The 24,421-nt window shown below is 45.9% G+C and overlaps 1 protein-coding gene across 1 annotated transcript in view; it reads right to left on the bottom strand.

Annotated features, from left to right (window-relative positions):
- The window catches only part of LOC142292137 (uncharacterized), a 154,444-nt gene that overhangs the window by 46,557 nt on the left and 83,466 nt on the right, over window positions 1-24,421 (bottom strand). Inside the window, exon 3 of the mRNA XM_075337283.1 lies at window positions 13,286-13,407. Coding sequence (XP_075193398.1) covers window positions 13,286-13,407 — 122 coding nt within the window. The remainder of the gene's footprint in view (window positions 1-13,285; window positions 13,408-24,421) is intronic.

Below are 24,421 nucleotides of genomic sequence, written 5' to 3'. Positions count from 1 at the left end.
ATATATCTCTCTGTCTCTCTATCCCTTTGTCTGTCTGTCTCTTTCCCGGTCTGTCTCTGACTGTCTCTTTCTCTGTCTGTCTCAATCTCTTTCCCTGTCTATCTATCTCTGTCACTTTCCCTGTCTGTCTCTTTCCCTGTCTGTCTCTTTCCCGCTCTTTCCCTCTCTTTCCCTGTCTGTCTCTTTCCCTCTTTCGCTCTGTCTTTTTCCCTGTGTCTGTCTCTTACCCTGTCTGTCTCTTTCCCTCTCTTTCCCTGTCTGTCTGTTTCCCTGTGTCTGTCTCTTTACCTGTCTGTGTCTGTCTCTTAACCTGTCTCTCTCTTTCCCTCTCTTTCCCTGTATGTCTCTTTCCCTGTCAGTCTGTCTGTGTCTGTCTCTTACCCTGTCTATGTCTGTTTCTTACCCTGTCTATGTCTGCCTCTTTCCCTGTCTGTGTCGGTCTCTTTCCCTGGCTGCATTGTGACACGCCAACATTTCATTTAAGGGTGTGGCTGTGCATTCTTTTGAAGTTCTGGCTGTACTGTGGCTCCCAGCTCCATTTGCTTTAATGGAGGCAGGTTTTTTGGTGAATAACTGTAAAGCGCGGGGTTAAAATTTCCCCTCAAAACATAGCCTATGACGCTCTTGGGGTCCAGAAGTGTGAGTGTGCAAAATTTTGTGGCTGCGACGGTGCAGATGCCAATCCCGGACATACACACACACACACACACACACACACATACATATACACACACACACACACACACACACACACACACACATACATACATACACACATTCAGCTTTATATATTAGATTTTTGAGTAAAATGTAAATTGCTCTTTTATTCTATAAGCTAGTATTTTCAGAAAATAAATACAAAATGTATTGCTTGGAAATTCGGAAACGTTGTCAAGTGATCTAATATATAAAGCTGAATGTATGTGTGTGTGTGTGTGTGTGTGTGTGTGTGTGTGTGTGTGTGTGTGTGTGTATGTATGTATGTATGTATGTCAAGTATGTATGTGTGTATGTTCGGGATTGGCATCTACACCGTCGCAGCTACAGCCACAAAATTTTGCACACTCACACTTCTGGACCCTGAGAGTGTCATAGGCTATGTTTTGAGGGGAAATTTTAACCCCGCGCTTTACAGTTATTCGCCATAAAACCTGCCTCCAGGAGAGAGACAGAGAGGGAAGGAGAGAGACAGAGAGGGAATGAGAGAGACAGAGAGGGATTGAGAGAGACAGAGAGGGAATGAGAGAGACAGAGAGGGAATGAGAGAGGCAGACAAGGAATGAGAGAGACAGACAAGGAATGAGAGAGACAGACAAAGAATGAGAGAGATAGACAGGGAATGAGAGAGAGACAGACAGGAAATGAGAGAGAAAGATAGGGAATGAGAGAGACAGACAGGGAATGAGAGAGACAGACAGGGAATGAGAGACAGTCTGACAGGGAAAGAGATATTCTGGCAGGGAAAGAGACATTCTGGCAGGGAAAGAAACAGACTGGCAGTGAAAGAGAGAGACTGACAGGGAAAGAGACAGACTGGCAAGGAAAGAGACAGACAGACATCCAGACAGACAGACTACATGCACAGTTATACACACTATACATTACCCCATCTTGCAGTTCCTGATCGGTACAGAGCAGGAGAGAAACCACGGGGACCTGCACGGAGGCTGCAGCAGCTGAACAACAGGAGCTGCATGTTCACTGGTCCTGTGATCAGGCACATGATTAGTTAGAAGACCTGACAGGTCCTTCACCGCAGCCTCCATAGTACATTTCCTGTCCTGCACCGATCACATAAATCAGTGCAGAGTAGGAGAGAGCGAAGCTCTTTATGAGCGACTCGGGCCCCCTCATTGCTATGATGGTGGCCCCACCCCCTGGGGCCCAGTGAGCTGAGGGATGAAAGGGGAGGGGCCCAGGCTGTCAGCGGCCGGGCCCCCCCCCTCCTGCCTCCAGCTCACGGGACCCATAGCAGTGGCGTGGTCTGCCTCTATTGACGGTATGCCACTGCATAGGACCCCTTCTTTGATATCACCTTCACAATTCTTCCATCCATTGAACTACTTTCTGCTTGAATTTTTTTTGTTTTTGCAGGATGTCAGAATAGCCTCCCAGTGCTGCTGTTTTGATGTGAACTGCCTCCCACCCTCATAGATCTTTTTCTTGACAATATTTCAACAATACTTCAAAGATTCTCAATAGAGTTGAGGTCAGGGGAGGCTGGTGGCCAGCCCATGAGTTTCTCTCCTTTTATTCCCATAGCAGTCAATGACTCAGAGGTGTTCTTTGCAGCATGAGATGTTGCAATGTCATGCATGAAGGTGATTTTGCTAGGGATGGCACCCTTCTTTCTCTTGTACCATGGAAAAAATTGGTCAAGAATGCTATATACTTTGCCAAGGTCACTTTCAAACCTTCAGGGACCATAAAGGGGCTTACCTGTTCTCTCCCCATGATTCTAGCCTCAAACATGACTTTGCAAACTCATTGCTGACATGGCAGCTTTGTTGGGATTTGGTGGCCATCCACCAACCATCCATTACTCCATACATCTGGACCATCAATGGTTGCTCATCAGTAAAGAAGACTGTTTTAAAATTAATCTTCATGTATGTTTGGGCCAACTGCAACTATTTGTTTGTGAGTACTGTTTAGAGGTGGCCGAACAGAAGGTTTATACATAACTTCAAGATTCTGGGGGATCCTACACCTTGACAGTTGTGGAACTCCAGAAGCAACAGCAGCTTCAAATACCTGTTTGCTGCTTTGTAATGATATTTAGCAGCTGCTCTTAATCCGCTGAATTTGTCTGGCAGAAACCTTCCTCATTAGGCCTTTATCTGCATGAATCCGTCCATGCTGTGTATCAACCACAAATGTTTTCACAGTATGATGATGATGCTTAAAGGCAACCTGTCAGGTCCAATATGCACCCAGAACCACAAGCAGTTCTGGGTGAATATTGCTATTCCCTGCCTATTTGTCCCTGTATACACTTGCATAGACAAACATCTATAAGCGTACTAACATATTAATGAATGCGCATGATGCCGCACACACATCACTTTTAATGGTGACCGGCGGAGGATGGATGCACCTTGCGCATGATCCAGAGTCCCCAGCATTTCCGGTCAGGTACACTATACCTCATTGAAGCCTGGAAGCTTACACCGAGCATCAGTTTAGTGTGCATGATCGGAAGTCCCGGGGACTGTGCGCATCCATCCTCCGCCGGCCACCATTAAGAGTGAGGTATGTGCGGTATTGCTGCGCATTCATTAGCAGGTCATGTCACACTGCTCCCGCGGCCACTCATTCACTTTCCGGGCCGCTCGTTACCTTTATTGAATAAGCACTGCTTCCCTCACCCACCGGTGTCTGTGATTGGTTGCAGTCAGATGCGCCCTTACGCTGAGTGACAGTGTGTCTGACGCTTATAATCACAGACACCGGTGGACAGATCGATATCGTACAGTAAAATAAAGAAACCGTATTACGATATGATCTATTATGATACCTAGTACAGATAAAGCCACCCAGTCATGCACTTCTCTTGTCTAGGTATCAAAAAAAGAGAAACCACAGGCAGAGATTGAGCCTCGATCAACGGTGATGTCCTCCACCTGTGACCACAAATCACCTGAGTGACATTCCCACGGATCGCGCGGCTCACTTCAGTCGCTGCCTGAACCTCACAGCAGGCAGTCATGTTCTATGGCGGTCACTGTGAGCTTCAGATATAGCAGTGCTGAAAGAGTCATTGCACCTTGTTTGGATTAAGTCAGACCTGCAGGGCTGTTTTGGGGGTTAATAAAGTGGTGAAAGAAGGTGCTTTTTTTGTCTTTTATTTCAAATAAAGGATTATTCGCTGTTTGTGTTTGATTACTTTCCCTTACAGATTAATGATGGGAGGGTCTCATAGATGCCTCCCATTACTAATCTATGGCTTAGTGGCAGCTGTGGGCTGCCATTAACTGCTTATTACCCCGATTGCCACCGCACCAGGGCAATGGGAAGAGCCGGGTACAGTTCCAGATTTGGCACATCTAATGGATGCGCCACTTCTGGGGTGGCTGTGGGCTGAGAGATGTCGTGCTGATCGCGCGTCTCACTTCAGTCACACGGGTGTCTTGCTGTCACATGTGGAGGACTCCAGCTGTGGCTGTGGCTAACCTGAGTGACGTCACCGCTGATAGCGCGACTCACTTCAGTTGCTGTGTGTAGCTCTCAGCGGGCAGTCATGTTCTATAGCTGCACGCTGTGAGCGTCAAGTCAAGCAGTGCTGGAAGCGTCTTGGGACCTCGTGTGGATTTTTTCAGACATGCAGGGGTGTTTTTGGGGTTAATAAAGTGGTGAAAGAGGGTGATTTTTTGTCTATTTCAAATAAAGGATTTTTGGCGTGTCTGTGTTTATTTTCACTTACAGATTAGCAATGGGGGGTGTCTCATAGACGCCTGCCATCACGAAGCTAGGACTTAGTGGCAGCTATGGGCTGCTATTAACTCCTTATTACCCTGATTGCCACCACACCAGGGCAACAGGAAGAGCCGGGTCCAGCGCCAAAATTAGTGCATCTAATTGATGCGCCATTTCTGGGGAGGCTGCGGGCTGCTATCGTTCGGCTGGAAAGGGCCAAAAAAACATGGCCCTTCCCACTCTAATAATATCAGCCCCCAGTTGTCTGCTGCACCTTGGCTGGTTTTAGAAAAATGGGAGGAACTCTACGTAATTTATTTTTAAAATAAATAAAACAATTTAAAAAAAAGCGTGGGATCCCCTCTATTTTTCATTATCAGCCAAGGTAAAGCAGACAGCTGAGGGTTGCAGCCAGCAGTTGCTGCTGTTCATGTGCTGGATATGAAATATGGAGGGGACCCCACGTAATTTTTTTTTACCAAAAAATAATTAAAAAACAGCTGGTCAAGATAGAAATAACAGAATAAGTCGATAGAGTGAAAGCTATATATTATGTTATTTCTTTCTATATGTTCTTTCTATCTAAACACAATGTCAAAATTGTTAGTACCCCTCGTTTAATGAAAGAAAACCCCACAATGGTCACAGAAATAAACTAAATTTTCCACAAAGTAATAATAAATAAAAAATCTATGAAAATGAAAGTGAGACATTGCTGCTTTTCTGCTTCGACAGAATTTAAAAAAAAATAAAAAAAATGAAATAAGCCTTGACAGAAATGATAGTGTCCTCCTTCTCCTTAACTTAATATTTGGTTGCACAACCTTTTACATATTTTTTTATTTTAAAATTTGGTTCAAACAAAACAAATTGTTCACACAGTAAAATTTAACAACAATTAGTCAAATTACAATCTAAAGGTGAAATAACATTACATTTTTGAAATAGAAAAAGTGGGGCAGGGAAAGGGGGAAAACAAAAAAAGAGGGGGGGGGAAAGGCTATAGGATTAAAGAAAAAGGTAAACTAGAGTTGTAGTACAGTTTTGGCTGAAAATTTAAACTGAATCTCTTAACACATAAATTGCTAACCTAACTATTAGAATAAAAGAAGACGGAGAATAGAATTAAATCATTTTTACAGCTAGTAGCTGCACTAACTCAAGGATTTCATATAAGATTGGGATTGAACTTCTTTGACCAGAGGTTCCATCTCACCGAGTACTTATAATATAATCTATCTTTCAAAGCAAATATAAATTCGTAAAGATTGTGAGAGGAAATTCTTTCTATTACTTCATGCATAGATGAAACATTAGTATTTCTCCAGTTGGCAGCAAGGAGATTTTTAATCACTTGTATGATATGACAGGTAATATGTCTATAATTTAAGTTAAGTTCATCTATCCCAATTGATAGCAGAACTAATTCTGTAGAGAGACTAATTTCAGATGAGGTTACATTATGGAGGACAATTTCTGTATCTCTCCACAGTTCCTTCAGTTTTGGACAACTCCAAAAAATATGACTGGTAGTACCTCTCTCTCCACATTCTCTCCAACATAAATCAGAATTATTAATAAAATAGAATCTATGTAGTTTTTGTGGGGTATAGTATCACTCAACCAGAATCTTATAATAAGATTCTTGTATGGATATACAGGTAGAATTTGAGTATGTATATGTTAACGCAGATTTCCATCTGTTAGATTGAAATGTTGCATTCAATTGTTTTCCCCAAAATTCCATATGCCGTATTTTTCACTTTATAAGACGCACCTGATTATAAGATGCACCCCCAAATTTGGTGAAGGAATAGAGAATTTTTTAATAAATGGGGTACATCTTATAATGCCAGTGTCCGTCTAACAAATCATATAGGGTATATGTCCTCATAGCCCCCCCATCCTAAAATTAGCCCGCTTAATCTGGATATGGCCACCTTATATTGAATATAGCCCCCTTGTGCTGGCACAAATCCCCCAGTGATGCCACATGTCCCCTATGGCTGGCACACATCCTCTATGGCTGGCACACGGCCCCTATGGCTAGCACATGGCCCCCTGTGATGCCACATGTCCCCTATTGCTGGCACACATCCCCTATGGCTGGCACACGGCCCCTATGGCTGGCACACGGCTCCTATGGCTGGCACATGGCCCCCAGTGATGCCACATGTCCCCTATGGCTGGCACACGGCCCCTATGGCTGGCACACAGCCCCTATGGCTGGCACATGGCCCCCTGTGGCTGACACACGGCCCCCAGTGATTCCACATGTCCCCTATGGCTGGCACACGGCCCCCTATGGCTGGCACATGGCCCCTATGGCTGGCACATGGCCCCTATGGCTGGCGCACGGCCCCTATGGCTGGCACATGGCCCCCTGTGGCTGGCACATGGCCCACTGTGGCTGGCACATGGCCCACTGTGGCTGGCACACAGCCCACTGTGGCTGGCACACATCACCCTGTGTTAGATATGGCCCCTATGCTGCTGCTTTAAGTAAAATAAACTATTTCCTTACCTTCTCCAGCACTGTCTTCCCTCGTGTCTCCCTCCGTGGGGTTGAGCTCCTCCTGTCTCCTGCACTTCCTACTTCCTGGTTCTCAGTGCGGTCATGTGATCGGCACAGCAGAGAGCTATCTCTGCGTACCTGATCACAGCGGCAGCAGAGAGACGCAGGAGGAGGTAAGTAAAGAATTTTTTATTTTACTATGGGCAGCAGCATGGGGGCCATAGCTAACACAGGGGTGCATGTGCGATCAAAAGGGAGAACAGGCAAATATAATATGCGCCGCTCCCCCAGCCCGTCACCTTGGTGCGGTTTCAGCACCACGGTGATGGACAGCGGCTGTGCATATTATATGAGCGGGAGCAGGAGATCTCCCGCTGTAGCCTTCCCCAGCTCACCAGCCTCCCTCAGCCTCCAGCACGGCTCCAGAGCGGCCCCCACCTCCCCTGGACCCTGCAGTATATAATCCATATATTCGGATTATAAGACGCACCCCCTACTTTCCCCCAAAATTTGGGGGAACAAAAGTGCGTCTTATAAAGCGAAAAATACGGTATTTCAATTTCTTAAACGTATAGTCATTAAAAATTTAATATATGTTACTGGTATTCCATAAGCCTATGTTTAATGGGTTGTTTAGTAAGTCTATGATGAAGGAGGGTAATTTTTTGATAGATAGAAGATGTGTTTCTTGCAGAAACTCCCATATACAAGTCCATTTATATTTCTCTGATATTGGTAGATTGTATTTCATAAGTAATATGTCAAAAGGAATAATATCTTTATTACTTACAATATCGTCAAGGAAACGTATACCACATCTTTTCCAATTTAATAATTTAATTCTTGGTATCATGAGTTCCAAAGTATCTATCGAGATGTTTTTTAGACTTGTCATCGAGACCTTTTGTGTTATTAAACAGTTTAGCAGAGTTCAGTTGCACAACCTTTTGAGGCAATCACTGTAATCAAACAATTCCTGTATCTGTCAATGAGACTTCTGCACCTCTCGACAGGTATTTTGGCCACTCCTCAAGAGCAAACTGCTCCAGTTGTTTCGTGTTTGAAAGTTGCCTTTTCCAGACAGCATGTTTCAGCTCTTTCCATAGGATTTAGGTCAAGGCTCATAGAAGACCACTTCAGAATAGTCCAATGTTTTCCTTTCAGCCATTCTTGGGTGTTTTTAGCTGTGTGTTTTCTGTGATTATCCTGCTGCAAGACCCATGACCTTCGACTGAGACCAAGCTTTCTGACACTGGGCAGCAAATTTCTCTCCAGAAACCTTTGATAGTCTTGAGATTTCATTGTACCATGCACAGATTCAAGACACCCTGTGCCAGATACAGCAAAGCAGCCCCAGAACATAATCGAGCTTCCTCCATGTTTCACAATAGGGACAATGTTCTTTTCCTTAATATGCTTAATTTTTCTGTCTGTGAACATAGAGCTGATGTGCCTTGCCAAAAAGTTCAATTTTGTTTCATCTATAGGATATTCTCCCAGAAGCTTTGTGGCTTGCCAACATATAGTTTGGCAAATTCCAGTCTGGCTTTTTTATGATTTTTTTTCAACAATGGTGTCCTCCTTGGTCGTATCCCATGAAGTCCACTTTGGCTAAAATAAAGACGGATGGTGCAATCTGACACTGATGTTGCTTGAGTTTGAAGTTCACCTTTAATCTCTTTAGAAGTTTTTCTAGGCTCTTTTGTTACCATTTGTATTATCTCTCTCTTTGATTTGTCATCAATTTTCCTCCTGTGACCACGACCAGGGAGGTTGGCTACAGTCCCATGGATCTTAAATTTCTAAAAGATATGTGCAGCTGTAGTCACAAGAACATCAAGCTTCTTGGAGATGGTCTTATAACCTTTACCTTTAACAAGCTTGTCTATAATTTTATTTCTGAGCACCTGAGATAACTCTTTCCTTCGCTTCCTCTAGTCCATGTTGAGTGTGGTACACCCCATGTCACCAAACAGTACAGGGAGTACTTGTAGCCCTATATACAGGCCCACTGACTGATTACAAGATTGTAGACACCTGTGATGCTAATTAGTGGACATACCTTGATTTAACATGTCCCTTTTGTCACCTTATTTTCATAGGTATCATCAATCATTTCTGTCCAGGCCTGTTTCTTGAGGTTTTTTTGTTTGTTTTTTTTTTTTAAATTCTGAGGAAGCATGGTTGAAAAGCAATGTCTCACTTTCATTTGTTCATTTTAATTATTTTTTGATTATTATTAGTTTGGACAAATTTAAGTTATTTCTGTGACCATTGTGGGTTTTTCTTTCATTAACCCGCGCAACCATAGAAATCTACCATAGAAAACAAATTACCTAGCAGGTCTGCGAGGCACCAGGTATGCGTCCTAGGGTTAAATGAGGGTACCAACATATTTGACCATGTGCATATCTATTCGTTCTATTTTTCTATAAATTATCCTATCATTTTTTGTTTCTCCTTTAAAAAAAAGCATAGAAAACGCATGAACAAAAACGCCGCAAAACGCATGTGTTCTTTCATGCGTTTCTGTGACCACAGGATAAAAAGATGTTCTCAAGATGCACTCAGAAAAAGATGCAGCGTGCGCACATAGTTTAACACTTTAATCCAATTTTGAATAATAATTTTGAATGCAGTGGAATTTCATTTCAAGGTCGTGGAGAATAGCTCTGTACATTCAGCTCTCTAATGCATTTGTATGGCAGCAAAATGAGGACTTAAAGGGAATGTGTCACCAGGATTTTGCTACCTCATCTGAGAGCAGCAAAATGTAGAGACAGACACCCTGATTCCAGTGATGTGTCACTTATTGAGATGTTTGCTGTCATTTTGATAGAATCAATGTTTTTTCTGCTGCACAATCTAGCAGTTATACAGAGCTCATGAATATGCTGGGCTCCCTGGCAGCACACCAAGTAGGCCTGTAATGATCTTTAGTTGATTAAACAGTGACTTTATCAAAACTACACTAAGCAGCCCAGTAAGGATGCTTTCACATCAGCGTTTTTTGCCTGTAGTACAAAAAACCCGCAAACCACATATGACCGGATCCTGTGGATTGAATGTGCAACGCATGCAACCGCAATTGTTATTTTACCGGATCATGGATGCAGCGTGACACAGAATTTATCGGCTGGCACTGGAGTCAGCTGATCGGGAGCTGAACTCCTCATCTCACAGCCCGCACACACTGTGATGGATGCAGGATAACAGCAGTCACTGCCTGCTGCTGATCATGTGTGACCATGTGCGGGCTGTGTGGTCAGGAGTTCAGCTGAGTTCAGATCAGTGGACTCCAGTGCCAGCCGAACTCAGCTGACTTCACAGCCCGCACACACTGCGATGGATGCAGCACTACACTGAACAAGTAATCGGCCGACACTGGAGTCAGCTGATCTGATTACTTGTTCTGCTGGCTGTGTGATCAGGAGTAGGCATAAGTGAGCAGTAACATGCTCGGGTGCTCGATGGGCGAAGCTCATGTCGATTTTTTATTTTTTTTTTACATTCATTAAAAAAAAACCCAACAAAACAAAAGCCCCTAAACATATAACCCTAACCCTAGGGCTAGAAGTAAAAAAAAAAAAAAAAGAGGGGGGCTCACGCTGCATTTTCTATTGCTAAGGGTAACCCAAGCAGCTACTAGCTGCTAACCCCCGCTGCTTGGTGTTGCTTTTACTGGCAATGAAAAATCCAGGGAAGCCCTTTTTTTTTAAATTTTTTTGCCCAAAAATGAAAAAAAAAAAATTACGTGGGCTTCGCCATATTTTTGTACGCTAGCCAGGTACAGCAAGCAGCTATGGGCTGCTCCCAACCCCCAGCTGCCTATTTGTACCCGGCTAGGAACCAAAAATATAGGGAAGCCCTTTTTTTTTTTTTTTTAAATTATTTCATGAATTTCATGAAATAATTAAATAAATAATGACGTGGACTTCACCCAATTTTGTGTCGAGCCAGGTACAACTAGGCAGCTGGGGACTGGAATCTGCAGCGCAGGGTGACCAAAGCTTTCTGGGCCTCTCCCCTGCTGCAAATTGCAGTCTGCAGCCACCCCAGAAAATGGCACATGCATAGAAGTGCCATCTTCTGGTGCTGTATCCAACTCTTCCAGTGGCCCTGGTGGCAGGTGGCATGCTGGGTAATAAGGAGTTAATACCAGTTTTGTTTTACCAGCTGGTATAAAGCCCGAGATTCTTAACGTCAGGCCAAGTTTGACCCGGCCATTAAAGAGTTAAAAAAAGACATCACACAGAGAAAAAATACTTTATTAGAAATAAATACACAGACACACTTAGGGACTCCATCTTTATTACTCCCGCTCACCCCTCCACCATCCTGGTATTCTGTCAGAGAGAGAGAGATTTCTGTACTGACCATGCCAGGCTGCTTTCTGGGCATGCTCAGTACAGACAACAGGATCCTGTCTATCAGGATCCGGCGACTTCCGGTGCTGCAGGATCCGGCTCCCATTGAAATACATTGCAGGTACTGCCACAATCTAACGGATCCACTGACATGCAGTATTTTCACCGAGTTCAAAAACGCAACAAGTAGCATTTTTGAAACACGATAAAATACCACAAAACAACGGATCCAGTGTGTGCCGCACGCAACCGCATGTGACTGCATCTTGCCACGATTCCATTGCAAATGCATTGAAGTGACAACGCATTTGTAAAGGATCCGGTTTTGTGGCAAAAAAAAGTCATGTCGCATTTGAAAAAACGCTGATGTGAAAGCACCTTTTGTGAAACACCACTGGAATCAGGATCTCTGCCCCTACATTATGCTGCTCTTAGATTCCCTTTATAAGGGGTTGTCCCTTTCAGAAAACTGCCCTCTACTTAGAATCTCCAGGTCCTGAGCTACCTCCGATGCTGCTCCAGGGACAGTGTATATGGTGCAGCAATATAGGTCACGTTGACAGCGCTGCAAGGAATTACTGAGCTCAGCAGCTCTTATAATGTAGATGACGTAGGTAGCTGAACTCAGGGATTGGCTGCAGTGCTGTCGATGTGATGTTACTGCTGCAGGCAACAATAAGAGCAATGGAGACACATTGCTTGCTCCAAAAAACGAAAGTAAAGTATTGTTTGTTTGTTTGCTTGTTTTTTTACAACAAATTGAACCAGTGTGAAAAAGTTTTCTGAAAGGGAACAAGTCCTTTAAAAAGAAATGTCAAGTCATTTTTGGTGGTACAAACAATATTCACTTGGCAAAGAGCTTGCTGAGCTTTTCTATACATGTACTTTTTGTTGTTTTACTTGGCCATTTTTGTCCACCATAAGTTTCTGAAGCTGAACCTGTAATCCGCTTGTTATACAGTTAGGGCCAGAAATATTTGGACAGTGACACAAGTTTTAGTATTTTAGCTATTTACCAAAACATTCAAAGATACATTTATATAATCAATATGAGCTTAAAGTGGAGACTCTCAGGTATCTACATCCTAACTGGAGTATAGGTTTAGGAATTACAGTTCTTTAATAATAATTTAGCAGCCTCTTTTTCAAGGAACAAAAAATAATTGGACTGTTATCTCAAAAGCTCTTTAATGGGCTGCATAGGCTATTCCCTCAATCCATAATAAATTAAGCAGGTGAAAGGTCTGGAGTTAATTCCAGGTGTGGCCTTTGCATTTGGAAGCTGTTGCTGTGAACCCACAAGTAACTATCAAAAGAATTTTCAATGGAAGTGAAAAAAAAAACTATCATTAGGCTAAAAAAAAAAAATAAGACATTCATCAGAGAGAGAGCAGAAATGTAAGATGTGACCAAATCAATAACTTGGTACATTATGGAAAAATACAGCACACTGGAGAGCTTGGGAATGCAAAGCCGCCTAGACGTCCACAGAAGACAACAGTGATGAATGATTGCAGACTCCATTACATGGTGAAGAAAACCCCCTTCAACATCCTCTCAACTGAAGAACATTCTCCAGGAAGTTGGTGTTTCAGTATCTAAGTTTATCATCAATAGAAGACTTCATAAGAGCAAATACAGAGAGTTCACCACAAGATGCAAACCATTAATCAGCCTACAAATTATAAAAGATTAGACTTAGCCAAAAAACATCTGACGCCCAGTTGTAGAAGAACATTCTTTGGACAGATGAAACTAAAATCAACCTGTACCAGAATGATGGGAAGAAGAAAGTATGGATAAGGCTTGGAACGGAACATGATTCACAGCACAGCACATACTCTGTAAAACATGGTGGATGCAGTGTGATGGCTGGGCATGCATGGTTTCCAGTAATACGAGGTCACTAGTGTTTGTTGATGATGTGATTGAAGACAAAATACACATGCAATTATGCTCATGGAGTTGAAAAAAAAAAGTCACTTACACATATACAATTGGATTTGTCGTGCCATCAGCTTTTAGTAGACATGGATAGTGATAATTTCTCTTACAGGATTTGACAATACAGCCAATAGTTGCTCCTTTTTTCTTACAATATGTACATCTCTGTAAATAAAATTGCATGTGTTACAAAAAAAAAGTGAAAACGAATGATCATCAAATAAAAAAAAAGCCTAAAGTAGACCTTTCAGCAAAGTTTTCATGTTGAACTTGGCACTGAATGTAATAGTGGCTGCCGAGTGGTGTAAAACTTTTTTTTTTTTGGGGGGGGGGGGGTTGTGGCTCTCGGTTACGAAGATATTAGCAATCAAAGTATTTGGGACCTTGTGAGTTAATTTCTATTGAGTCCAAATGGGAGCTTTTAGGTATTACTGGAGGTGTGTACTTGCTCTACCTGTATGAGTTATCCAATCGTAAGCAGGCAGCAATACAGCAGAAAAAGAGCACGCCCCCACAATAGGTTATTATTCTCAGTGTGACATGTAATGATACAGCTCTGATCTCCTGGTCTAATCTCCTGCATGAGTGTGGGAGGGGTGGGCAGTACAGTTGAGTTTAGTTGTACCAGATTACAAACCCTTTAGCTCTCCTACTATCCTAGCACTGGCAGATCTGGATTTTTCGCCACTCTGCCTGTCCTGAAATGAGTGATATTTATGTCTGTTGTACGCATAACATCTTATAATCCCTCCACAGTTAGAGCAGAGCTGAGCGTCATTACATCTCACACTCAGTAGCTTTTGGCTTTCAGCACAACAGACATAAGAGTTACTCATCTCCAGACAGGCAGTGTGGGAATGCAGCAGTACAGTAGAGCTGACAGTGTTATGAGAGGAGCGCACTGATAGAAGACACAGCTAACCTCAGCTGCACTGCCCCTTTCCTAACATTGACATATGCAGAAGGTTAGACCAGGAGATCAGAGCTGTATCTTTACATCTCCCACACTAAGAAGCCTAAGCTATGCTGGGGGGGGGGGGCTGTTCTTTTTCTGCTGTGTTGCAGCTTGTGTATGATTGGGCAACTTACATAGGAAGAGGAAGTACACACCCCCAGTATAAAATGTGTAATAAAACCCGCTTGGACTTAAAAAATAACTTATTAGGTGCCAATTGCTTTGATTGCTAATATCACTGCAATGGACAGGCAAAATTAACAAAAAATATAAATTATTCCACTCTGCATCCTGTATCACGTCCAACATTAAAAATTTGGTGAAAGATCCTTTTTAAATCTGTTAATAGTTTATATTTATTTTAGTTTGTGGCAGGGATTTTGTGGCACTTATAAATATATAATTATTACAGACTTTCCTCTTACGTTTGTTAGTGCTGCCTCCTTAGATTACACAGCTCTGTTGACCAACTGCTCAACCCTTGGCATAAGAAAGCGGTTTTGTTTTTTTAGAGGGTTATCGGGTAATTTTTTTATTGATTGAATATGCTTAGGATAGGTCATCAATACCAGATCGGTGGTGGTGGTGCGACAATCAGCAGCCCCGACCAGCTTTTAGCAGCGCTGAACGGATGTGCTTAGTTGCAGCGCAGAACAGCACAGATCCATCAGCTGTATATTGGCTGCAACGGGGTACTACAGAAATGCTTTTATTAATTCAAGCAGGGGTGTATGTGCAGTACCCAACCACAGCCACTATACAGCTGCTAGAACTGTTCAGCTCCAAAACGGATCACAACTGGCCACTGATACTGGGAACAGCGGATTGGTTGGTTTCCTGGGAGTCACACCACCACCGATTTGGTATTGATAACAGTACCAGACAGCCTCTTTAATTGGAGCAGGCTGATAACATGTCCTTCCATCACAATTCAATCTGCGATAAATATGGCGTAGTTTGGGCCTTAAATATGGTTATCGTGGAAACAATTCATTTCAAACTGCCTGTAAGTCTAATAATTTCTCTAAAGTAATCCAGCCAGGCCACAGATACTCACTGGTTAATTTTTTAATTCTCTTTCTGGCTCCAGCTCCTCCATCATTGTGAAGTGGGTGGTCCCCCACCATGCTGACCTTGTGACCGATATAAACTACATTTGTCACAAGTACCCTGCTTTTTCTCCATGCTCTGTTCTGTACGCCCCTGACATTTAATCAGAACAACCAATCGCAATGCAGTTTTCATAATCCAGGATGTGGGGAGCAGTGAATATTCCAGCAGCTGACTCCCGCGTGTAACTGGGGGAGAATGGAAGTGACATCAAGCGCTGCGACATCTCAAGAGGACACCGTGAGAGAGAAAGGATGGCAAGTATACAGTAATTTTTTAATTTTTTATGTATGCGAAGCGATGGGGGACCTATATACCAGGATGAGAGACATATTATATATGTATATGTAATACTCAAGTGCCCCTCATAGAGTCTTTTATGACCTTCTCCCCAATCTAATATATAAAGCTGAGTATATGTGTATGTACAGTGCCTACAAGTAGTATTCAACCCCCTGCAGATTTAGCAGGTTTGATAAGATGCAAATAAGTTAGAGCCTGCAAACTTCAAACAAGAGCAGGATTTATTAACAGATGCATAAATCTTACAAACCAACAAGTTATGTTGCTCAGTTAAATTTTAATACATTTTCAACATAAAAGTGTGGGTCAATTATTATTCAACCCCTAGGTTTAATATTTTGTGGAATAACCCTTGTTTGCAATTACAGCTAATAATCATCTTTTATAAGACCTGATCAGGCCGGCACAGGTCTCTGGAGTTATCTTGGCCCACTCCTCCATGCAGATCTTCTCCAAGTTAGCTAGGTTCTTTGGGTGTCTCATATGGACTTTAATCTTGAGCTCCTTCCACAAGTTTTCAATTGGGTTAAGGTCAGGAGACTGACTAGGCCACTGCAACACCTTGATTTTTTCCCTCTTTAACCAGCCCTTGGTTTTCTTGGCTGTGTGCTTTGGGTCGTTGTCTTGTTGGAAGATGAAATGACGACCCATCTTAAGATCCTTGATGGAGGAGCGGAGGTTCTTGGCCAAAATCTCCAGGTAGGCCGTGCTATCCATCTTCCCATGGATGCGGACCAGATGGCCAGGCCCCTTGGCTGAGAAACAGCCCCACAGCATGATGCTGCCACCACCATGCTTGACTGTAGGGATGGTATTCTTGGGGTCGTATGCAGTGCCATCCAGTCTCCGAACATCACGTGTGTGGTTGGCACCAAAGATCTCGATCTTGGTCTCATCAGACCAGAGAACCTTGAACCAGTCTGTCTCAGAGTCCTCCAAGTGATCATGAGCAAACTGTAGACGAGCCTTGACATGACGCTTTGAAAGTAAAGGTACCTTACGGGCTCGTCTGGAACGGAGACCATTGCGGTGGAGTACGTTACTTATGGTATTGACTGAAACCAATGTCCCCACTGCCATGAGATCTTCCTGGAGCTCCTTCCTTGTTGTCCTTGGGTTAGCCTTGACTCTTCGGACAAGCCTGGCCTCGGCACGGGAGGAAACTTTCAAAGGCTGTCAAGGCCGTGGAAGGCTAACAGTAGTTCCATAAGCCTTCCACTTCCGGATGATGCTCCCAAGAGTGGAGACAGGTAGGCCCAACTCCTTGGAAAGGGTTTTGTACCCCTTGCCAGCCTTGTGACCCTCCACGATCTTGTCTCTGATGACCTTGGAATGCTCCTTTGTCTTTCCCATGTTGACCATGTATGAGTGCTGTTCACAAGTTTGGGGAGGGTCTTAATTAGTCAGAAAAGGCTGGAAAAAGAGATAATTAATCCAAACATGTGAAGCTCATTGTTCTTTGTGCCTGAAATACTTCTTAATACTTTAGGGGAACCAAACAGAATTCTGGTGGTTTGAGGGGTTGAACAATAAATGACCCTCTGAATAAACTTTTCTCAATTTAAAAAAATAAATAAAAAAGAAATAACATTCTTTTTTGCTGCAGTGCATTTCACACTTCCAGGCTGATCTAAAGTCCAAATGTCACAATGCCAAGTTAATTCCGAATGTGTAAACCTGCTAAATCTGCAGGGGGTTGAATACTACTTGTAGGCACTGTATGTATTGTGAGACTGTGACCGGGGTTATCTATGACGGCCGGTATGTCTCACCCCGGTTGTGCTCACTCCATGATAGAAAGTAAATCCACTCCAGCGTTAATGCTGTTTCCCTACAGGCTGAAGGAAGGGTTAAATGGAAACAGGAACAAGGGCAGGTGTGCCGGGTGTGAGGGACTGAACAGAACTCCCTGAGTTCTCTGCTGGAGAGGCACATGTATATTGTTGTGGACTTTTGTTTGGACATTAAAACCGTGTGCTGTGAACCTTAATGCCTGGATCCCGTGTCTTCTGCTGCGCAGCCGACCGTGCTACCTCACATATGGTGGAGAATCGGCGGGCATGACAGCCGGTGAGGTGTAGCATCCATCCCTGGTGACCCAGTAGCACATGTCCTGGATTCGAGCGGCTATACTACAGCCCAAACCCGGTGACGCCATGGAGGACATACTAAAGCAGCTGGCTCAGGCTAATGCACAGCAACAACAGGCTAATGCACAGCAACAACAGGCTAATGCACAGCTACAAGAGGCTAATGCACAGCAGCAACAGACCAATGCACACCTGCTCCGGGCGTTGGAACGTCAGCAGCAATCCTTGCAAATGGAGGAAAAAAGGCACCAAGAACAGATGGTTCTCCTGGCCAAGTCGATCCGTGCCGGACCGGCAGCAACAACCCCGGGACCGGGTGACGACGGCAGCGTCCGGAAAGCGGTGAGACAAGCGTTGCAAAAGATGACCCCGGGGGATGATGTGGAAGCGTTCCTGGCGGTGTTTGAGCGGGTGGCCGAGCGGGAAAAGCTGCCGACCCCCCAGTGGGCTGAGGTATTGTCACCCTATCTGACGGGGGAACCCCAAAAAGCGTACCTGGACCTCTGTACCGAGGACGCCATTGACTATGTGACCCTGAAAGCCGAAATACTGGCTCGGTTGGGGGTGAATACCTATGTACGGGCTCAGCGGGTAAATCAGTGGTTCTATGAGGAAGCCAAACCCGTACGCTCCCAGGCCTATGACTTGTTGCATCTTGTAAAAAAGTGGTTGCAGCCTGACACTCTGAGCCCGGCGCAAATGGTGGAAAGGGTAGTAGTGGATCGTTTTGTGCGCACTTTACCCGTCACCGTTCAACGGTGGGTAGGACAGGGTGACCCGAGTACCCTGGACCAATTAGTGTCCCTGGTAGAGCGGCATGTGGCTACGCAGGACTTGATACGGGACACTGAGACTTTGCGTACCGCCCGTCGGTCCGGCCCCTCCAAGCCTAGGGCCAAGGACCCACCGCTGACAACGGTGCAGGAGTCCCCTACCGTCCCGTCTGAGGCCGCGGCCGCCATTCCTGAGGTCCAGAAGGTTCTGTACCCTAAACGACAACCCGTCAAGGGGGTTTCCGTCCCCATTAGATGTTGGCGGTGCCAGCGGGTGGGACATATGGAAGCCCAGTGTCCACTCACCACGGAGACCATGGATTGTGGGGTTACCCGGCGGGGTTCAATGTATGCTCAGGTGGTGTGTACCACTGACCTGGTCTCCCCAGAGACGGAGCCCCACTTGTGCCAAATACAGGTGAATGGATGTCCGGTTACAGGATTGTTGGATTCCGGAAGCTTAGTGACCCTTGTGCGATCCACCTTGAGGGCTAAAGTAAAAGGCCACAAGACGTACCGTGGGGGTGGTTTGCATACATGGGGACCGCCGAGACTATCCCACGGGGATTGTCACCATCACAGCACCTTGCGGTCAGGTGCAACATGAGGTGGGACTTCTTAACACTCTTCCTTATGACGTGATCCTAGGAAGGGATCTGCCCTATTTTTGGACTTTATGGAGGGGACCCCCTAAGTCCCCTCAGATATTGGTCAGTCCGGGACCTGAGCCCTACAATCCTGAATCCGGGACGCCTGCCGTAGGGGTCACCATGATAGGGACAGAGTGTGAACCCGATAGGTCACCCCTAGAGGTATTGGCAGGAGAGGCTGAGATGGTCGAGCCCATCCCGGAGTTGGAGGCGTCCCCGGATACGTTTGGGACAGCCCAACTCCAGGACCCTACGTTAATACATGCCCGGAGTCGGGTGACAGTAGTTGACGGGGTGGCACAGCTGCCCGGTGCCCAGGTAAGGTACCCCCATTTCGCTCTTAAGCAAGATTTACTCTACCGGGTAGATGAAATACGGGGCGTGGGGGTAGAACAGTTGGTGGTGCCCCAGCCGTATCGCCGGCGGGTCCTCGACTTGGCTCATAAACACCTGATGAGTGGCCACCTAGGGGTCAAGAAAACGCAGGAGCCAATATTGCAAAGGTTCTATTGGCCCGGGGTCTTTGGGGAGGTAAAACAGTTCTGCGAAACCTGCCCGGAGTGTCAGCTTACCGCACCCCTGACCCATTTTCGCAGTCCTTTGGTACCGTTACCCATTATAGAAGTCCCTTTTGAACGGATAGGGATGGATCTGGTGGGGCCCCTCGTAAAGTCCGCTCAAGGGCACCAACACATCATAGTGATCGTTGACTATGCCACCCGGTATCCCGAGGCGATACCTCTCACACATACTGCAGCAAAGCTTATAGCTCGGGAGTTGTTTGCTGTGTTCTGCCGGGTGGGGTTGCCCAAGGAGATCCTTACGGATCAGGGGACCCCATTCATGTCTAAAGTGACCAAAGAGCTATGCCGGCTACTCCAGATCAAGCAGTTGCGTACGTCTGTGTATCATCCTCAAACGGACGGTTTAGTCGAGCGTTTCAATAAAACTGTAATACTATTGTATGTTCTGAGGATTTCGATTGCGTTAGGGCAATGACAACAGAGACGAGTTCTTGGTACAAGATGTTATATAATATGTCACCACGGTAGATACACAACGGGAATAAACACAGTAAAACAACACACAAAACGGAGCGAAGGGGATTCCCGGGGCCACGCACCGGACTCCCCCAGGGAGACCACCAGAGCGAACCCCTGTACAGGGACTGTCCTGCAATCAACCCCGGAAGGCCTAAATGTGCGGCAGCCGGTACACAAGGGGCAAGTGGTATAGTCCAGGAGTGTCCGTACGGGATGATTGTCCAGAGTGGTTACGAACCGGGCAGAGTGCTGATCAAAGACGGCAGACGGAGTCCGGGCACAGCTTGAAGAAAACCGGGTATGGTCCAGAGTCGGTCGGTAGAGTTTCAGGAGAATCCAAGGCAATCAGGAAGTAGAAACAGCAAAGCAGGAGCACACAGCAAGCAGTATACTCAGGCACTGGACTGGGCTGAGAGGCGGCCTTTTAAGCAGCTGGACAGGAAGTAGGGCAACAGAACCTTAAACTCCATGTTAACTGAGGGCAAGCTCATTCAAAAGAGAACTGGAAAACCTGGAAACCTGACATTACTCCCCCCCCCAGAGACGGCCTCAGGACGGATCAGGGCCCGGCTTGTCCGGGAACCGTCGATGAAACTGAGCGATCTTCCGGGGTGCCCGAATTTTACCCACCGGTTCCCAGGAATCGTCCTCGGGGGCGTACCCCTGCCAACGTACCAGATATTGAAGCCGACGACGATGGAGCCGGGAGTCAATAATGTCCTCAACCACGAACTGCTCCTCGCCGTCGACCATCACAGGCGGAGGAGGAGGCACAACACGACCACGAAACGTATTAGGGGAGACAGGTTTGAGGAGAGACACGAAAGACCGGGTGTACCTTTAGATGGTGCGGCAACCGTAGCCGACAGGCCACAGGGCTCACGATCCCGGTGATCTTAAACGGACCGATGAATTTTTGTCCCAGCTTCTGCGAAGGAACACCCAATCTCAGGTTTTTGGTGGATAACCATACAGAGTCCCCTACCTTGTACATGGGTGCCGGTTTCCGGTGAGTGTCTGCCGACCTCTTGTAACGCTCCTGGGCCGTAGCCACAGTGTCCTTTAGAACCTCCAGATTCTGTCGAAGCTCTGTCAATCTGTCCTCCACCGCCGGCACCGAAACCGCAACCGGTGACCTAGGCAAAACATTCGGATGATAACCCAAGTTAGCAAAAAAGGGCGTTACCTTAGTGGAGCTGCTCTGAGTGTTGTTATAGGAGAACTCCGCCAACGGAAGCATCTTCAACCAATCGTCTTGGAGATGGCTGACATAACATCGAAGGTATTGTTCCAGGGTTTGATTCGTCCGTTCGGTTTGCCCATTTGTCTGAGGATGGTATGCAGAAGACAAACAGACATCAATCTGGAGTGCCGTACAAAAGCCCTTCCAGAACCTAGACGTGAACTGCACGCCCCGGTCAGAGATGATCTCGTCTGGTACCCCATGCAATCGGAATACGTTCTGGATAACCAAATCCACTGTCTCTGCGGCTGAGGGAAGACCGGTACACGGAATGAAGTGAGCAGCTTTAGTCAATCGATCCACCACCACTAAGATGGTATTGTGCCCGCCTGAGACTGGCAACTCCACAATAAAATCCATGGAGATAGACCCCCAAGGGCGAGATGGCACGGGTAACGGTTGGAGGAGTCCCGTAGGAGCCACACGAGGGACCTTGCACCGGGCACAAACCATGCATGAGTGGACATAGTCCTTTACATCCTTTAGACAGGTAGGCCACCAGAAAAAACGGCTCAGAAATTCCTGCGTCTTCTGTACCCCCCTATGACCAGCCAACACGGAGTCATGGACCAACTTGAGAACCCGAAGTCTTACGGCCTCCGGGACATAAATGCGTCGCTCTCTCAACCACACACCATTCCGAAGAACAAGACTTACATCATTCGGGGGGGCAGCAAGAAATACGTCACCATCATAGGCCAGCTTGATGTCCTTCCACAAGTCCTGGTCCTGGATTACTCCAACGAAATTGGCATCCGATAACACGGTCTGAGACGGGGTTCCAGGCACGGAGTCCACGGCGTGGATTCGGGACAAGGCATCAGCTTTCCCATTACGTGAACCTGGACGGTATGTAACGACAAAATTGAATTGGTTAAGAAATAGGCTCCAACGGGCTTGCCGTGGAGACAGGCACCTGGCAGACTTAAGAAATTCCAGATTACGATGATCTGTGAGTACTATCACTTGCTGCGCGGCTCCCTGTAAGTGGTGTCTCCATTCCTTGAAAGCGGAAATAATCGCTAACAATTCCTTGTCCGCAATGTCATAGTTCCTTTCTGCAGGGGACAACCGGCGGGAAAAGAAAGCACACGGATGTAAGAGACTCTTGTCCCCAGTCCTTTGAGAAAGGATGGCCCCTAATGCGTAGTCGGAAGCGTCGACTTCCACGATAAAGGGAAGTGCGGGATTCGGATGTACCAATATAGGCGCTGAGGTAAAACAAACCTTGAGACGATGGAAGGCTTCCTGGGCCTGGGCGGACCACACAAACTTCTGTCCTTTCTTGGTTAACAGAGTGATGGGACGAACGATTTCTGAAAAATTACGGATAAAACGTCGGTAAAAGTTGGCAAAACCGACAAAGCGTTGTACCTCTTTGACGTTACCCGGTTCCGGCCAGTCCAGAATTGCTTGTATCTTGCCAGACTCCATGTTCAGTCCCTGAGGAGAGATGACATACCCTAAGAATTGTATCTGTGAGCAATGGAATTCGCATTTCTCCAGTTTAATGTACAGGTGATTTTCCCTCAGCCGGGTAAGTACGGTCTTGACGTGCTCCTGGTGTTCCTGTAAGGAATCAGAAAAGATTAGGATATCGTCCAGATAAATCACCATGAATTGGTCCATGATATCCCTAAAAATATCGTTAACTAGATGTTGGAAAGCCGCGGGAGCGTTACAAAGTCCAAAAGGCATCACTAGGTACTCAAAATGTCCATACCGACATCGGAACGCGGTCTTCCACTCGTCTCCGGGACGTATGCGAAGTAGATTATATGCCCCACGGAGATCCAATTTGGTGAATATTTTTGCCTGTTGGACCCTCTCCAATAGCTCAGGAATCAACGGTAACGGATACCGGTTCCGGATGGTTATTTTATTCAGTTCCCGGTAGTCAATACAGGGTCTCAGAGTCCCCTCTTTCTTTTTCACGAAAAAGATGGGTGCCCCTGCTGGTGAGGTAGACGGGCGAATAAATCCCTTGGCTAGGCTCTCATCAATGTATTCTTTTAGTGCTTCTAGCTCAGGTGCCGCCAACGGGTAGACATGGCCAAATGGAATCTCCGCCCCTGGAAGTAAGTCTATGGGGCAATCATACGGTCTATGCGGGGGAAGCCGATCGGCTTTTCTTTTGTCGCATATGTCAGCAAAGTCATCATAAACCGGGGGTAGAACAGGTACCTGTACAGTGCCCTCCGCATTCGGTGTTACTGGAACCGGAACAGTTGGACTAATGGTCGGACCACTCTGCGGTGGGAAGGTTATTTCCTTAGTTTCCCAATCGATGACCGGATTCGTAGACCGTAGCCACGGAATACCTAAAATAATCGGAAAATGAGGAGAAGAAATTATCATGAAAACAAGGGTCTCCTGCTGACCTGGCTTCATCACGCATTCTAGCGGTACTGTTTCCCGATCCACTGGTCCAGAGCTTAACGGAGATCCGTCTACCGTCTCCATGGTAACCGGTGAGGATCTTTGCTGAGTCCGGATACCGTGTTTCCTGGCAAAAGAGGAGTCCATGAAATTTCCCCCTGCCCCAGAATCTATCATTGCAGAGGTAGGTATTAGATGCCCCTCCCACCGGATCTGAATGGGGAGCGAGCAATGGGTATATTTCCCTTCTGAGTCCTTCGGTGAGGTTGACATTACAGTCAAGGGAAATACCGCATCCAAGTGCCCACTTGCCTCAGAGATATCGGACTCTGCGTCCGTGTTGTCACACTCTGCCATGGCTGCCAATACCTTATTTGGGCGATTCGGACGTTTCGGGCAGTCGATCAAGAAATGATCCGATTGACCGCAATAGAAACACAAACGCTCACGGAGCCGGTGTTCGCGACGTTCGTTGGTCTCTCGCTTTTGCAGAGAGTCCACTTGCATAGGAACGTCCTCGGCCTCCCGTGGTGTCCTGAGAGCGGGTTCTCTAGAAGGAAACGCAAAGTTGTTTACACGGTTTACAGCTGCCCATTTTTCCTGTCTACGCTCCGTCAAGCGGGTATCAATACG

The sequence above is a fragment of the Anomaloglossus baeobatrachus genome, chromosome 2 (assembly GCF_048569485.1).
Source record: "Anomaloglossus baeobatrachus isolate aAnoBae1 chromosome 2, aAnoBae1.hap1, whole genome shotgun sequence".
In the NCBI taxonomy this organism is placed as follows: Eukaryota; Metazoa; Chordata; class Amphibia; order Anura; family Aromobatidae; genus Anomaloglossus; species Anomaloglossus baeobatrachus.
Note: the sequence above shows the minus strand (reverse complement) of the source record. Positions and strands in the feature narration are given on the sequence as shown.